Source organism: Aspergillus pseudodeflectus (assembly GCF_044049435.1).
Source record: "Aspergillus pseudodeflectus strain CBS 756.74 chromosome Unknown BJX68scaffold_11, whole genome shotgun sequence".
Lineage (NCBI taxonomy): Eukaryota > Fungi > Ascomycota > Eurotiomycetes > Eurotiales > Aspergillaceae > Aspergillus > Aspergillus pseudodeflectus.
In genome coordinates this window covers 284,451-299,732 of record NW_027263787.1, presented here as the reverse complement: position 1 = coordinate 299,732, position 15,282 = coordinate 284,451, and the positions used below count along the sequence as shown (strand labels likewise).

Below are 15,282 nucleotides of genomic sequence, written 5' to 3'. Positions count from 1 at the left end.
TGGGGCTCAGTATGGTAGTACACCTCTAACTCTTTCAACCCTTCCGGCAATACCTCCCGCAAAGGACGCAGCTCCTATTTAACGGGGAAAAGAAAGTTGCTGTTAATTCATAGTACCCTGAGTGCCTCGAAATCAGACAACTCAACCTCATCTCCAAAGAATACGATCCCTTCACAGTCGTAATCTGATTCCGTCATGGCAAGCTCCTCTAGCGTTTCGTAGTGCGGCTCCATCACGTCCACAAACTCACAGGTCCAAACTGGTTTGCGGCTTCCAGGTATGCTGCCATAATGTCGGGCCTATACTTCATGGCTCACGTCATAATGTAGGGTTTTTAGGGCATATGGCCAGTTCAGCAGTTTGCTTAAGGCGGCTCCGTCTGCGCTGCATCTCATCAACTCCAGGTATTGGAGTGGACTTGTTTCGATCAAATCTTCATTCTCATCTTCGTCTTCGTCTTCGTCTTCACCGCCGTCGTCGTTGTCGTTGTCGTCGCTGTAGTCATCATCGAATCTAACCCGCGGGTAGATCCAGTCGTCGAATTCCACCAGGGTAAGTTTATACAGGGATCGGGCCCAGAACAACTTTCGTGACAGCTTAAAAGTATCCACTCCAGTGCAACCGATGATCACGCGGTTAAGCCAATCTAACAATTCGGGATTTCGGACAACCTTGTCGTAGAATAGCTGGGAACTCTCATCGCCACCACGGACGAAAACGCGGCGATATACAAATGGTCTCACGAGTTTATAGAGGCGACGCGAAGTGAGGAGGAGTGAGTGTAGGCCAAGAAAGCGTGGAGAGGACATGCCAGTGGGCTCGCTTGTTATGTGCTTGTAGTAGGCGGAGCGGTGCCACCATGGGAGTGCAGGGGTCAACGAGGGTGGTTGAAGTTTGACATGGGCGTCGGCGTGCGTGTGGTCCTGGTCAAGATATTTGATTATCTCAAGGAGGAGTTCATTGGGGAGGGAAGAAGAGAGGGCATGGTGGATGGGGTGTGCTCAGGAGGGAGACAACATATGTAGGCACGGAGTGCAAAAAGAGCCACTTACTACCTAGCGATCAAGCATCGCATCGGGTCGCTTTTCCCAAAAGGTTGAAATTGATGGTCCACTCTCGGCGGGAAATCCGACGGGAATTTTTGCGGGGAAAATAATGTGTCCCGCTTGGCTGGACAAACTATAAAGTTCTCTGAGGTCCGTTGAGCAGCCCGAGTACGGATTTGGTTCATCGATCATAAACTGTTCATTCTCTTAGCTGGAGTGACAATCATATCTAAGCTAGAGATATTCCTCAAATTAAAGATCGGTTCTCATGCATAGATCTAGTCATGAGGAAATGCTCCATTGGTAGTGAACGCTGCAAGTCGTTATCTTTCTGAACATCATAAATAGTCATCTTCCGCGAATGAGGAACGCACTTGAAGTCAAATTCTCATGGTGCGATTCCAGCTCCAGCCATGATGTCATCTTCATATCGACTGGGGATGCCTTGCCCTTTGCGCGCTGCCGCAGTCCGCCTTGAATTGGCCACGATTGCCGTGCGCTTGCCGACATCCTTTATATCGCTAATGCTCTGGCTTAGTTGACCCAGAAGGGCTACAAGATTGACATCATTGTTTTGCGCAAGCGCCTCCGCTGCAAAGGCGCTGTTCTCATGTGGGGTGAGCAGGGAGAGATTCGATAACAGGGAGTTAATGTCTCGGAGGACTGAGTGGTTTAGTTGTGCAGATAATTCTCCTTGGGGATTTTCAGACGATGGGGATATGCCAGAGACGTATGATTTGAGAAGAGAAATTCGGGACTGCAGCGTTCGGATGGCGTTGACACGTGTGTTGAGTGATGCGATTACTTTCGAAATGTTGAGTGAGCTAACTGTGGTACGCATATTGGCGTGAACTGAACTTACATTCTTCATCTTCTGGTGAAAGGAGGTCTGTGGTGGGTGCTAGGTTCTCTTGCTGCTTCGTTGGATCTGTCGAGGTTGAGGTGGCTGTGGCAGAATGGTCGATGACAGCCGCATTTCTAGCTGTGCGAGCCACCGTATCAATACCAATCATCTCAGCTTCTCCGGTTTCCACGGTATACGGTATTTCTCGGAAACGGATATTCAGCGACTGCTCCTCGCCGTCCACTTGCATGGCCTTTCCGCCATCTGTCGCGCTTTCCCCCTCGTATACGCTCTCGTAGATAGACACTGGGAGTTTTGATCTGCCAGAGGAGTCTTTTTGTGCCTGGGTGGGATGGAAAGCGAGGAATATCGCGGACTCATTGTGACTTTGAAGGATTTGCCGGTGGATTGGGAGATGGGCTTTTGTCGGGCCAGATGGAGGGCTTGTAGACCACCATCCAACAAGATCGAGAGCAGGAACTTTATGAACATCCTTATCTTTAAATCGATTAGAGTGGCCGGTATGGGCATTTTGAGTGACCTTACATTGCTTTACTCTGTCCACAAACCATTCGTTCGGCATTTGAATTTCGCCATTCGAGTCTTCTTCCACCACAAGACACTCAAAGCCATGCTCCACTGTTATCTCGCGCCCATGCTGCTGACCCAGTAGAGCTCCAAGAATCGGCCCTTTCTGTCCCCGTCTAACGTGTCGGGTGATGTGGTCGGAAATCGTGAGGAGTACAAGAGGGTGGAGCTGAATGTGTAGGCCGGAGTCAGACGATTTTTGTGATAAAAGGGAGTCTGTTTGATTCGCCATCGCGCACAAAATTATATGCTATCACAATGGAAGAAAAAGTCCTAAAAGGTCAAATTGAGTGTTGTCGGTCGCTGAGTTGCGGTTGATGAGCTGCGATCCCAAAATGCAAGGGAGCGAGTCAAGTTTGTTTTGTTTGCACCCTTTTGCTTCAGCTTCCCCACCGACGATTCCGAGAGACCATTCGACTGTCTCATCACTCATCGACGCAAACCATCTAAATTCGAGATGTCGGTCCCTTCTGCCTATCACGATGTTACAGCGCATCTGCGGCAAGTCCAGAGCGATCCCTCCACACCTCTGGACCAGGCCCTTCTTGATAAGCTGAAGTTGGAGCTTATAGAGACAACGGACCGCAAAGTCCCCGCACAGCTTCTGACGCAGATTTCACAGCTTCTCCCTATTCTTCAAGAAGACCCTACACCCATCACTACCCTCGGCATCAAGTCCGCCGCTTACTTTACCTTCACTGACCTCCGTGCCGTTGATCCTCCCATCAATTTCATCGCCGGCTTCCAAGCACCATCACCACCCATTAATCTACTTGCTTTGGCGTTGCTGAGTAAAGCAGGGCATACTCCAAGCGATGCTGCAATAGTTGCTGGAGATCCAGAGCTAGTCACCTCGCTGGTGGAGCTTTGGCTCTCGACTTCCTCAACTGCTGTTGCTCAAGCGGCGTTTGACGCCCTCTGGGCGCTTTTGGAGGTCGACCTAGCGAGCACATTGGAAAATGGGGAACAATCTGAAGATGCTTCCGGAGGACAAGGTCTTGTATGGAGAAGGGTATTTACCGACAAGGATGTTTACGGGCGTCTATTCGCCTTTTGCAGCCTTACGGAACCTGGACCTGGCGGGCTATCGAAACGTGAAAAGACAGTGGCCCAGGGCAGGCTAATGGGGTTTCTCGTGAAAGCAGGCCAATTACGATGGGACTCTATCTCATGCTCTCAAATTTCGGACATCGAAACTAAGTACAGGAGCAAAAGTTTGTTGCATTTTGCGGCCTGTGAAATGGTCGACAAGAGCGATGTCTTGATGCACATGACGCAGCTGAACTTTTTCCGCGATCTCCTAGAAATTGAAGCTCCCAACCTCACTTCTCGCACCTTTGTACAGTCAGCGTCGACATTCTCCTCTCCCCCTCTCGATTTCCTTATTTCGCATGAGATCCACAACAACCTACTGGAATACTACTTGGATGAGTCGAAACTGGATCCCGTGGATCTGAGCTTTCTCTGCGGTCCGATCATGGCCTATGTTGCTCAGTATGCTGAACTCTACCCTAACCACTTCTTACAAAACCCGCCAGCTTTACTGGACCGAATTCTGTCGCGCATCAACGCATCGTTTCTAGTCTCTTCATTGCAGTGGGCGCACGGCCCTACTCCAAGTGGCCAGCTCAATGTTCTTTCATCCTTACCACGAGTCCTTCTTGTGGAGGCCAATAAGAAAAGCACAAATCCCGTTTTAGCTCTTCCGACCAATCCCCCCAACCAAGAGGTCTTCAATGCACTTGGAAAGATATTCCACGGGCCTCCCAGACCTGCCCTGTCGGAGTCCATGGAACTCAACGCTTCTGGTCAGACAGAAACTGATTGGCATAAGGAAGCAGCGGCTGCGCGGGCCGTGTACTTTATGTACCAGAATCATCATCCGTCAATGTGGGAAGACATCGTCTCCGCAGCTGATGTTTTGGCCATGAAGGATATCTCTCTCTCGGCCATATCGTTCATGCACGCCGTAGTCACCGCTAACTGGCAGGCCTTATCGGGGGACATAGTCGGCCCCGTACACGGCACCTCTCGTTACCAGTTGCCATCTGAAGAGGAACTTAGTCGCTTATCTCCGGCAACACAAGGAGTGCTCCCTTCATCAGGGGCTTGGGTGGCCATCTCTCCTCCAGCCCTAACATCCCTGCTTCCTTTCTTATTCAAGCCCCCACGCTCATACTCGGAGTTTGTCGCTGGCGGCGCCGCCGACCCACAAAGTGCAGTCTGGAAAGTCGCAACTGCGAGGTATGATGTATTGGTGTCGTTATACAGGTCCCTTCGGAACCTAGAGGACCAAGGCTCGGGCTTTGAAGATATATTACAGACATTGAAGAAAAGGGTGGATGATGGACCTTTGGGTCCTGGGGTGCAAACTATCACTCAAGTGGAGACTGTAGGCTTGTGATGTACTAAAGCACAAAAAGAACAAGACATCTTGCTAATCTATAATTGTGTTCACCAACTCCTTGTACCTATACTTATTCCCCACCTTGCTGTCGATCTAGTTATCTGATGAGTAAGCGGTCTTCGGAGTCGCGAACCCTAATCCCCGCCCGGGCGGTAAGTCGAGCTCCGCCGGAACTTTTTTTCTCTTGCTACTGTACCAAAGTCATCTTTGCAGAACATCTTCTTAATTGTCTCTATCCTCAATCTTCTTTGATTCTACCATATACCATGTCGCGCTTCGGTGCCAAGAAGGGCAAAAAGCTCCCCGGTGCAGAGTTCACCTGGGACACCACCGATCCAAGCGGGGAAGCAGACACAGCACCCACTCCCCTTTTCCCTGTACGTCGGAGCAATTTCCCTCCATGATCGTTCGCGTCGGGCGCATTTTCCCCTACAGATGCTATCTAGTCCTTGCGCTTATAATCTCTTTTCTTGGGAATAGAAATACACCGTTCCACGCGCAAGACCCATCAGCGACCGCGAACAAGTCCAAGTCAACCTCTACCGGACACTACGCGAGCGCTTCCATGACGGACCATATTACTCTATCTTAGGTGCTTCCTCTGGATCGAATGGCTATGCGGCTAGCTCGAAGGCGAATTTTGATCCTTTCAACGGGATGCCGTCGTACTCTGGCAAATATCAGAAGAAGAAGCGGCTTGTGCCGAAGCTACAGGGGAGACCGTATGGTGAGTCATTGCACCAGTGCTACAAGATATTACGGCCTGAAAGGACAGGGGCTGACGAGTTTGTTTTTTTTGGGCAGTTCTGAAATTCTTTCCCCGGGAACTGTGGCCGACTGCGCAGCCCAATTTCAAACCGGATGCGGCGCTTGACGGATACATACCTCAGACGTTACGGAGCGGGATCAAGCGCGGATTTGAGGAGGATGACGAAGATGAAGAGACCTTGAAGCGTCGGAGAGAGGGCGATGAGGATGGCGAGGGCGGGGAGGGTGAAGATCTGGAAGCGGATATCCTGGATGCAGATGAAGATCAAGAAGAGGAGATTGTGGATGATGACTTTGAGGATGATGAGGATGAGATGGGCGGGGACTATAATGCGGAGCAGTACTTTGATGGTGGAGAGGAAGACTATGGAGATGATGGGTTTGGGGATGGCGGCGGCGGCGGTGGTGATGAAGATACGTATTAAAAAGCGTTTACATAGATACCCTTGTTTTTTGCCTTTGACTACGTTGTATACTGAGCGATCATTGCATTGCATATCAAATTGAGGGGGCAATTCTTTGTGCTTGGATACATGCTATAGCTCAGCCCAGGAGGTACCTCTGCTCAAGAGTACTACTATCTACTCTTTAGTCTGCAATCCCGAATGTCAAACATAATCAACCCCGCTCAGGCCACTTCTTCTGTACACAATAATTGTTATCAAAACCCCTCCGATCTACGGATGACATCATTCCGATCCGCGGAGACCTGCCGACGAACCACAAAAACTAAGGCCAAAAGATTCTCGGGGCAAACATTCACATTGAGTCACGAGCAGCATCAACTTCAATTGATCATTCGAGGACATCTCGCATCAGCTCATCAGCCAGCCGAACATGAGCGCGAGGGAACCGCAGCGCCGCTCCGCTCTCGTGCTCTACGGCTCCGAAACTGGCAACGCCCAAGATGTTGCCGAAGAGATAGGCGCTCTCGCCGAGCGGCTGCATTTCACGACTCATGTTTCTGAGTTGAATCATGTCAAGGCGGTTTGTCTCCCTTGTTGCGCACCACGCGTTCTACCTGGCTTTTGCTAATGAATATTTCGGGCATAATTTAGGACACGCTCAGTTCTCACACGGTTGTCGTATTCGCTGTCTCGACAACGGGGCAAGGAGATCTCCCCGCAAATGCGAGGACGTTTTGGAGATCGTTGTTGTTGAAGAAGCTGCCGCCGACCTTTTTGAGCGGGGTACAATTTACGTGGTTTGGCCTTGGGGACAGTTCCTATCCGAAGTGAGACAATACGGACTTTAAAACCATAATACTCGGAGATTTCTGACAATCCCAGGTTCAACTGGGCTGCGCGCAAACTATACAAGCGATTACTCCAACTTGGTGCAGATGAGATATACCCTGGTGGGGAGGCTGACCACCAACATCCGGAAGGGTATGTTGCTTCTTATCGCCATGCCCTTCTTTTACTTATCGTCGCTACAGCCTGGAAGGTACATTCATTCCGTGGTTGACGAGTTTCCGAAAGCACTTGCTCGAGCAATATCCCCTTCCACCAGGACAGGATCCGATACCGGAAGACGTTCAGCTACCTCCAAAATGGATTCTGGAACTCCGAGATCAAAGCGCAATATCGCCAGCTGAGAACACTGCTCGTATAGTGTCAGAAAATGGCACAATATCAAGTGATTTCCCGGGCTCGTACCGTCTTGACACTGACCAGCGGCCGCTCCACGATAGCTTGACAGCAACACTGGTTCAGAACGAGAGAGTCACGCCGCAGACACACTGGCAGGACGTGCGCCATTTATCCTTGACCGTTCCCGATGCAGTCTCTTATGCTCCAGGAGATGTTCTCGCCATTACCCCGAAAAACACGCCGGAAGATGTCCAAAGCTTGATTGAGATGATGGGCTGGCAGGACCAAGCCGATCAACTGGTCTCCTTGGCCCCTCGCGACAGAACTCGCTCAGTGGATGAGCTGCCCGTTCCGCCTATCCATAATCTTGACTCACATCCGAAGTTGACCCTGCGTGAGCTACTCGTCAACTATCTAGACATCAGAGCGATTCCACGACGCTCATTCTTCTCGGCAATCGCGCACTATACCAGTTATGAGATGCACAAGGAGCGGCTACTAGAGTTCACGAACCCAGAGTATCTTGACGAATTCTGGGATTATACCACGCGTCCACGGCGCAGCATCTTGGAGGTTCTACACGAATTCGACACAGTCAAGATTCCCTGGCAACACGCGACATCGGCCTTTCCGATACTGAGAGGGAGACAGTTTAGCATCGCCAGCGGGGGCGAGCTCAAGCGAACGCCAGAAGGTGGCGCACGATTCGAGCTCTTGATTGCCATTGTCAAATACCGCACTGTCATCAAGAAGATCCGGGAGGGTGTTTGCACGAAATACATTGCCAATCTTCGGCCTGGGAGCATACTGAAAGTCCAATTACAGCGTGGCGGCCTCAATTCATCTGTTGGCCAACTAGTCGGCCCGACGATGCTGATCGGACCTGGTACCGGCGTTGCACCGCTGCGATCAATGCTATGGGAGAAAGCTGCTATCGTCAAATCCTACCAAGAAGAAAATCCGGGGGTGGAGCCGCCCGTTGAACCGACGATTCTTCTTTACGGAGGTCGAAATCGAGCTTCGGATTACTTCTTCGAGGAGGAATGGCGGCAGTTGAGCGGACTAGTCAAACTGCAGGTCTTGACGGCGTTCTCGAGAGATCAGCAAAAGAAAATATATGTCCAAGATGTCATCAAAGAGAACTCTCAGCTAGTATTCAAACTCCTACACGACAAGGGCGGTGCGGTGTTTGTATGCGGTTCGTCAGGACGGATGCCTCAGGCTGTTCGGGAGGCATTGACAGAAGCATTCCAGTATGGTGGTGATGCTGAATCGCAACGATTCAGCCGGCGAGAGGCCGAGGAGTATTTGGTGGGAATGGAAAAGACAGGGCGATATAAACAAGAGACTTGGTGACATAGATTTTGACATCTTCACATATAGATACAGTACAATAGACAGCCTATTCCCGAAAACCACATTTGCCAATGTTATGGCACACAATTTGCGCATCATAATCTTGCTTCGCGACACAAACATCAAGTTTCCCACTAAAAGCTGATCAACAGCCCGGCAAGGAACGAGACGGCTACATGCGTCGTCATGGCTGACCATGGGTAACCTCGGTTGGAGGCGGACGAAACGAATGTGAAGGCGTTTGTGGTTGGACATTCGGCCCGCCCAGCTGCCCTCTCCGCCTTGCAATGTCACCTGTTTTCTGCCCTCGGTGCTCCATCGGCTCGGCCATCATCAAGTGAAGTTCCTCCTTCGATACCTTCTGCTCCGGTCCCCGCTGTTAATTGTCAATCATATTTTCACAGGAGGAAATACATTCTTCCTCATTACATCCTCCACAATGGCTAGCGGATTGCGGATTCTCGTCCCTATCAAGAGGGTTATCGACTATGCGGTAAGTTTGGTTTTGTTCTCTGCAGGTGCTTGAACTCTGCTCCGGCCTCGGCGCGAGCAACCTCCTACTGTCTGCGAAATCGTTCTTCAACCTATGCCGGCCATACGTACCAATTTCTTGCTGCTTTCTGCGGGGATATAAAGGACTCGGAAGTTGAACTACAAAAACTAACCACCATTACTCCAGATCAAACCCCGCATCAACAAGACCCAAACAGGCGTCGAAACCGCCAACGTCAAGCACTCCCTAAACCCCTTCGACGAACTCTCCGTCGAAGAAGCTGTCCGCCTCCGCGAACGCAAGGGCGCGCTAAAGGTCGACAACATCCTTGCCCTCTCTGCCGGCGGTCCCAAATGCGCCGACACCCTGCGCACAGCAATGGCCATGGGCGCCGACCGGGCTTTCCACATTGACGTCCCCGACAGCAACGACGGCGGTCTGGAGCCGCTGACTGTCGCAAAGATGCTCCGCGGCGTCGTCGAAAAGGAGAACATCAACCTGGTGCTTCTGGGGAAGCAGGCGATTGACGGGGACCAGGGGCAGACGGGGCAGATGCTTGCAGGTCTTCTGGGGTGGCCGCAGGCGACACAGGCGAGCAAGGTGGAGATCAAGGATGAGGCGGGGACAGTCGAGGTTACGCATGAGGTTGATGGGGGTGTTGAGACGCTGAGGGCGAAGTTGCCTATGGTTATCACGACCGATTTGCGGTTGAATGAGCCGAGGTACGCAAGCTTGCCGAATATCATGAAGGCGAAGAAGAAGCCCTTGGAGAAAAAGACGCTTGCGGACTTTGGGGTTGAGGATAAGAAGCGGTTGAAGACGCTGAAGGTTACAGGTGAGTTTGCTCAGCCTCTTGGGTTTTGTGTCTTAAGTTCGTGCTAACGCTTTACTCCAGAACCCCCGGCTCGCCAGGGTGGCGGCAAGGTCGAGGATGTCGACGGCTTGATCTCGAAGCTCAAGGAGCTTGGCGCTCTGTGATGTTGATGTAAACGACAGTGGCTGTACCTATGCTTGTTAGACTATTTACTTTCTGTTCATGAACTATATCACCATCATCATGTTATCTCCGCCAGCTCACTCTCGAGAACGACCTGCCTATTTCAAAGACGGAATCAGACACCTCGTTCTCTGGCGGTAATGGCCGAACCAACAGGCAATAACCTCCTGACTCCTGATGCCCCACCGTTCGTCCCCAAAAGTCCAGAGGAATCGAAAAGGGCCAAATAAACATGACATATCCACGATCCATAAGATACATCGCCGGGGTGCGGAACGCTGGAGTCTGGACTCTAGACCGCTAGATTCCTCTCGTGGTACTGCGCTACTTTGATTTCCCCATGAACGATATGCATAGTGCATAAGCAGATTTCCAGTGGTTCCGGTTCGGCCGGGGATACGTCTTGCGGATCACTGTTGTATCACCTGGATAATATGAGATGTCTTACTCCGTGCAACTAGTTAGCAGGGCAACCCGCTTGGATCTGGTTATGGGAAAGTGGTTTTGCTCGGGTATGGCGGTTGTGGATATGAACTTGTGGTTCTGTTCAAGCGCTGCAATAGTTTGGAGTTCATCTGGAGAGTAGGTAGTAGGTGTACTGTATGTATCTGCTGTAGTTTATGGTGGGTTGTTTTGTTCTGGGAGTTGTCTATATATTCAGTACTCCATAGACTAAGTAACTTAGCGAGACGCTATACTTTAGTATCAACGCTATCCTCGAGCCCAGCAGTCTTGCTTCATTATCTACACAAGCATGTTCGAAAAAGTCTAGTTCAGAGCATTCATGGTCAGAAGGGCTCACTTGAGGGCTCCATTTACTTGCAGAGACCTAGATTAGGTCTTTTTCTTGCATTCAACTCGGGCATGTGCAGGTGTAGTCAATGTGCATGAGACTCCACAACGCCAATCTCGGCGAACTCCGAGGCTCTGAACAGTTCGTATGTACATATTATACAGTTGGACCATGAGGTCTTACGAACGTGTTTTGAGAAATCGTGAGAGATATCTCCACGTAATGGAGTAAAACTGCAAAGTGCATGTGACGTGTTATTGGGTATTGCGGTCGAGTCCGCGGACGAGTCCCATAAAGTTTGTGAGAAGATGTCTGGTTTGAGGTTTCCGGTCAACCGTCTTGACATTGGGATGGAATCTATCGAGTCACGCAATCAAACAGTAATGAGCGATCGGGCAGGTGATTGATTCGTATCATTGAATGATGCTTCATGTTGGCAGTCGGGAACGAGGGAGAATCTGATTTAAAAATTTTTGAATGTTCCTGGCATAAACAAGTACTATGCCTAATAGTGTGGGTCGTCCAAGAGGCATACATACATCACCATCATGTCAGGTACCAACTGTGAGATTACCGCTTGGGAGTCAAAATCCACAGCTGGGTCGGCAAGTCGACTGAGTTGGACATGAGTCCATTCCTCAATACCCAACAGTCTGGCCCAGAACCGACTATCGAACTACTACTGCTCGGTCCGGGATGCCGCGTGAGAGATGCGGGAGGATGTATCATGGCGACAAGGATGGAAGCAGGATAAATAGGCGACGATCGAGATCTCGGTGGGGTACTTGTCTAGGCGACGCCGCTACAGATGGCAAGATCGAATTGGAGATTGCGGCGCGAAGCTGAAGAGCAGAAATGAGGCTGGCTGGCTGGCTAAACAAGGGTCGCTCGAGCTGAGCTGTCATATTTTCGCGGCCGGGAAGAATGCGATACATACAATATAGTCCGCGCTAGAGGATCAGATCGCATGGAGGTGGAGGCTGGAAATTGTACCCTTGGGTCCAATCTGCGTGGTTCCTTGGGTCCAACGGTTCCAAGGGGGAAAATTCAAAATTAGCCAGCCAAAGTCAATCGATCGCTTGTTAGTTTGTAAGGCGTGAAAATTTTTTGGTCGATTCCTTGGTGATTTGAGATTTGGAGGCGCCCATCGGGTACGTAGTCGATGATGACATTGTTTCTGTGCTGAGGAGGAATGCTTTGAGTCAGGGACTATGGGATTGTGCATCATGTATCCTCTTGTTCTTTCAATTCCACATCTTGCAGATGTAAAGATCATTAAAAGTGACTAAGATTGATGATCGACTGCTTATCGATCATGGCAGTGTAGCCTAGTTCAGTGTAGTTGCCGGAGTTATGATGCCATCCTTTCCGTCATACTCCTCCTCTAGCCTCGTTTCTTTTTCCCCTCTTTCGCTGCAGAGCAGTTTGTTCACTGAGCTGGACTGGGGGGTCCAGCCACTACGCACGTCTTTAGTTGCTCTTCCAACCATGCGTTTCCGGTCCAGCCGTTGATGGATTACCCATGCGTTCCTGGGCTGACTGGGGCAATGCTGCTGCGCTTTCCTGTGGGATTACATATAGGACATTTTCTCCTCCCTCTGATGCCTATTCTTTTCTTCTTTTCCGTTTCCCCCTCTTGCTTCGCGGCCAGCAGGCACCCGGACTGAGCATCATCCTTCCTTCTTCATCCAGGTAGCTCTTGGCGACGCATCCATACATCATCAATCTGATTTTGCTTACACAGCGAGCATATCCTGCTGATATCTTGCTGAGGGTGAATTTATCTTACTCTGCCGCCGAGTTCCGTCTCACTCTGGCTCTTTTGGTAGTTCTTCCCCAGCTCTTCCCAGTTAGTTGTTGGTCGTCGGTTCCGCGGTTCCCCTCCTTGTATGCCACTGGATCCTTCTGTTGCCACTCATCTGACCAGGCCTCGAACGCAGAACATCGGGGAAATCGGCTACATCATTCTGCGATTCTCCGACGAAAAGTGATTATCAATCCGACCTGCCGTCGTTGATATCTCCAGCCTAGCCTTTTGATCGTCTGCTTTTGCATTCCTATACCAGGCGCGCATTCTTCGACTGCCCGGGACCCGCTTATCGTGCATTCCTCAAGCGCATTGAGAAAGCGATTGCAATATATGTTTGCTGTTTCCGGTGCTTCCGACTTGCTTGGATACCAGCGCCCGCCCTTATAGCGCTCGGTTTATTTCCCATTTTTCTGGTCGTCGAATTCCCGCGACTCGTTTAGTTTAACTTTTTTTTTTTTTTTGAGGACGACTGTTTCCCAAGGCGGGAGCCTCTGGAACCGCCGAAATGGCTCCCTCGTTTTGGGAACGGACAAAGGGTACCTCCAAGAAAGGCTTCGACAAGGCATGGCACGCCCTTGATAAGCTAGGAGACCCGGTCAACCGAATGTCGAACCGAGTCGGAGCAGAGGCTTTTTGGCCCATGACCATCGATAAAGAAAGCGACAAGGCTGCTCGCATTCTCCGGAGCTTCTGCAAAGACGGTTTTTACGCTGACGAGGAGGTCGATCTACGAGAGGAACAGAATGTCCTCAACAAGGAGACTGGCAAGATTGATAAACCCAAGGGCAAACAACGGGTGATGAAGAAAATCCCCACCAAAGTTATCCAGGATGCCAAAGGCATCGCCATCTTTACCACCATGCGCACTGGTCTATGGCTTAGTGGCTCTGGTGGTAGCGGCGTGCTGTTGGCCCGTATTCCTGAAACTGGCGAATGGAGCCCCCCATCTGGTATCATGTTGCACACAGTTGGAATTGGGTTTCTTGCTGGAATCGACATTTACGACTGCGTCGTCGTTATCAACACGTATGAGGCTCTGGACGCTTTCAAGAAGGTTCGGTGTACATTAGGTGGAGAAGTCAGTGCTTCTGCTGGTCCTCTTGGGATTGGCGGTGTTCTCGAATCTGAGGTGCACAAAAGACAGGCGCCGATTTGGACATATATGAAGAGTCGGGGTTTGTATGCTGGTGTACAAGTGGATGGCACTATCATCATCGAGCGCACAGACGAGAATGAGCGTTTCTACGGCGAGCGCATATCGGTGACCGACATCTTGGCGGGTAAAGCGAAACATCCGCCTGCATCAATCGAAACTCTCATCCAAACAATCAAGGCCGCGCAGGGCGATACGGATGTGAATGAAGATTTGCTTCCCTCGCCCGGAGAGACACCCGGAGACATGGAAATACAGCAACCCACGAATTTTGGCGTCCCGGACCCGGAGGATCCTGACCCTTTCGGAGTCAAGGCTTTGGAGGCCGAAGGCCTCTTTATCCGTGAGGCGGGCTCAAAAGCCCGACCCAGTCAGGATGTGTTTGAATTTAAACCAAGTCCGAACAGCCCTGTCTATGCGACGTTCAGACGCAGTCTCGAGAGTTCGCCGCGCAACAGCTGGCGGACTAGTGTCCAGAGCTATACAAGTGCAACGCGAGGCACTCAAACCGATGACGACTTCCCGACTGCTCCGACTACGATCAGCCGCGCGTCGTCACGGAGCAACAAGGACTTTCCCGAACGCAGGGATTCAAACCCGTGGGATAACGAGGAGTCTCGCTGGGAGACTGTCATTCCTGAACACCATGAAGCTCACTTCCGCACTCAAGACAAGGGTGTGAAGGATGAGCTGATCAATGATGAGGACCTTGAGGTACACGAAGTCAGCAGTGCTAGACTCTCGAGGCGCGACAGCGTACCCAACACTGCTTCACCCGTTGCTGAGGACTCGGCTGCACCGGTCGCTCTTGGGCGCCAGTCTCCTAGTTTCACTCGTGCTCGGCTTGTTACAATCCCAAAACGGCAACCTCCTTCACTTCCTCCTCGAAACCCGTATCGAGCGTCAACCTCAACCTCCAACCCAGCTTCACCTGTCCCTTATGCTTCGTCAGACGACAATCGCTCTGTAACCTCGGTCTCTACACACGCTTCGCTTAACGCCTTCACCGAATCCACTGATAACACCAAGAAGAATTCGAGTCCAGGCACATCCTTAGACGAGACGACAGAATCCAACAAGACATCCGTGGGCAAAGACGACGAGTTCCACTCGGTATTGAGTGATCGATCATCGGTATATGGATCTGAAACAGATGCCAAACCTCAAGACCTGGCTATGACTTCGAAAGAAGAACCATCAGAAGCCGGCATCGCTTTGACTGCTGATAAACCCACCAGCCCTGAGCTCACAACACCAAAGCAAGAAAACATCCCCACAGCGCCACTCCACTCTTGAGGTTGCATACTCGCGACATCTTAACATCTTATATTTCCCGATACCCTTACCTTATTCGTCTACTTTGTACTTTGCTCTGTATATATAACCTACCCTTGTGTTCGGTCTGTGGATACCTCTGTTCATTTATAGCCCATGC

At 50.8% G+C, this 15,282-nt stretch overlaps 7 protein-coding genes across 7 annotated transcripts; 5 read left to right on the top strand and 2 right to left on the bottom strand.

The window, feature by feature from the left end:
• Window positions 1-299: 299 nt before the first annotated feature.
• On the bottom strand, window positions 300-809 carry BJX68DRAFT_264542 (uncharacterized protein; the record flags this gene model as incomplete). Its single annotated transcript, XM_071044983.1, has 1 exon — window positions 300-809. One exon carries the CDS (start codon window positions 807-809, stop codon window positions 300-302), a length of 510 nt encoding a protein of 169 aa, XP_070901507.1.
• Window positions 810-1,434: 625 nt separating this feature from the next.
• On the bottom strand, window positions 1,435-2,710 carry BJX68DRAFT_264541 (COP9 signalosome complex subunit 6; the record flags this gene model as incomplete). Its single annotated transcript, XM_071044982.1, has 3 exons — window positions 1,435-1,850; window positions 1,909-2,388; window positions 2,437-2,710. 3 exons carry the CDS (start codon window positions 2,708-2,710, stop codon window positions 1,435-1,437), a joined length of 1,170 nt encoding a protein of 389 aa, XP_070901506.1.
• A 191-nt stretch (window positions 2,711-2,901) lies between these two features.
• On the top strand, window positions 2,902-4,973 carry BJX68DRAFT_232145 (uncharacterized protein). The gene has a single exon (XM_071039447.1). It carries the CDS (start codon window positions 2,936-2,938, stop codon window positions 4,880-4,882), a length of 1,947 nt encoding a protein of 648 aa, XP_070901505.1. The 5' UTR covers window positions 2,902-2,935; the 3' UTR covers window positions 4,883-4,973.
• A 90-nt stretch (window positions 4,974-5,063) lies between these two features.
• BJX68DRAFT_232144 (DNA-directed RNA polymerase III subunit C31) lies at window positions 5,064-6,283 on the top strand. Its single transcript, XM_071039446.1, has 3 exons — window positions 5,064-5,262; window positions 5,366-5,612; window positions 5,690-6,283. Exons 1-3 carry the CDS (start codon window positions 5,152-5,154, stop codon window positions 6,076-6,078), a joined length of 747 nt encoding a protein of 248 aa, XP_070901504.1. The 5' UTR covers window positions 5,064-5,151; the 3' UTR covers window positions 6,079-6,283.
• A 136-nt stretch (window positions 6,284-6,419) lies between these two features.
• On the top strand, window positions 6,420-8,801 carry tah18 (NAPDH-dependent diflavin reductase). The gene is made up of 4 exons (XM_071039445.1): window positions 6,420-6,640; window positions 6,712-6,887; window positions 6,943-7,041; window positions 7,092-8,801. The coding sequence occupies exons 1-4, from the start codon at window positions 6,491-6,493 to the stop codon at window positions 8,599-8,601; spliced, it is 1,935 nt and encodes a 644-aa protein (XP_070901503.1). The 5' UTR covers window positions 6,420-6,490; the 3' UTR covers window positions 8,602-8,801.
• A 106-nt stretch (window positions 8,802-8,907) lies between these two features.
• On the top strand, window positions 8,908-10,131 carry BJX68DRAFT_30870 (electron transfer flavoprotein subunit beta/FixA family protein). Its single transcript, XM_071048950.1, has 3 exons — window positions 8,908-9,094; window positions 9,281-9,929; window positions 9,990-10,131. Exons 1-3 carry the CDS (start codon window positions 9,041-9,043, stop codon window positions 10,070-10,072), a joined length of 786 nt encoding a protein of 261 aa, XP_070901502.1. The 5' UTR covers window positions 8,908-9,040; the 3' UTR covers window positions 10,073-10,131.
• A 2,759-nt stretch (window positions 10,132-12,890) lies between these two features.
• On the top strand, window positions 12,891-15,251 carry BJX68DRAFT_30859 (lipid-binding SYLF domain-containing protein). The gene has a single exon (XM_071048949.1). It carries the CDS (start codon window positions 13,200-13,202, stop codon window positions 15,141-15,143), a length of 1,944 nt encoding a protein of 647 aa, XP_070901501.1. The 5' UTR covers window positions 12,891-13,199; the 3' UTR covers window positions 15,144-15,251.
• The last annotated feature ends 31 nt before the right edge of the window (window positions 15,252-15,282 follow it).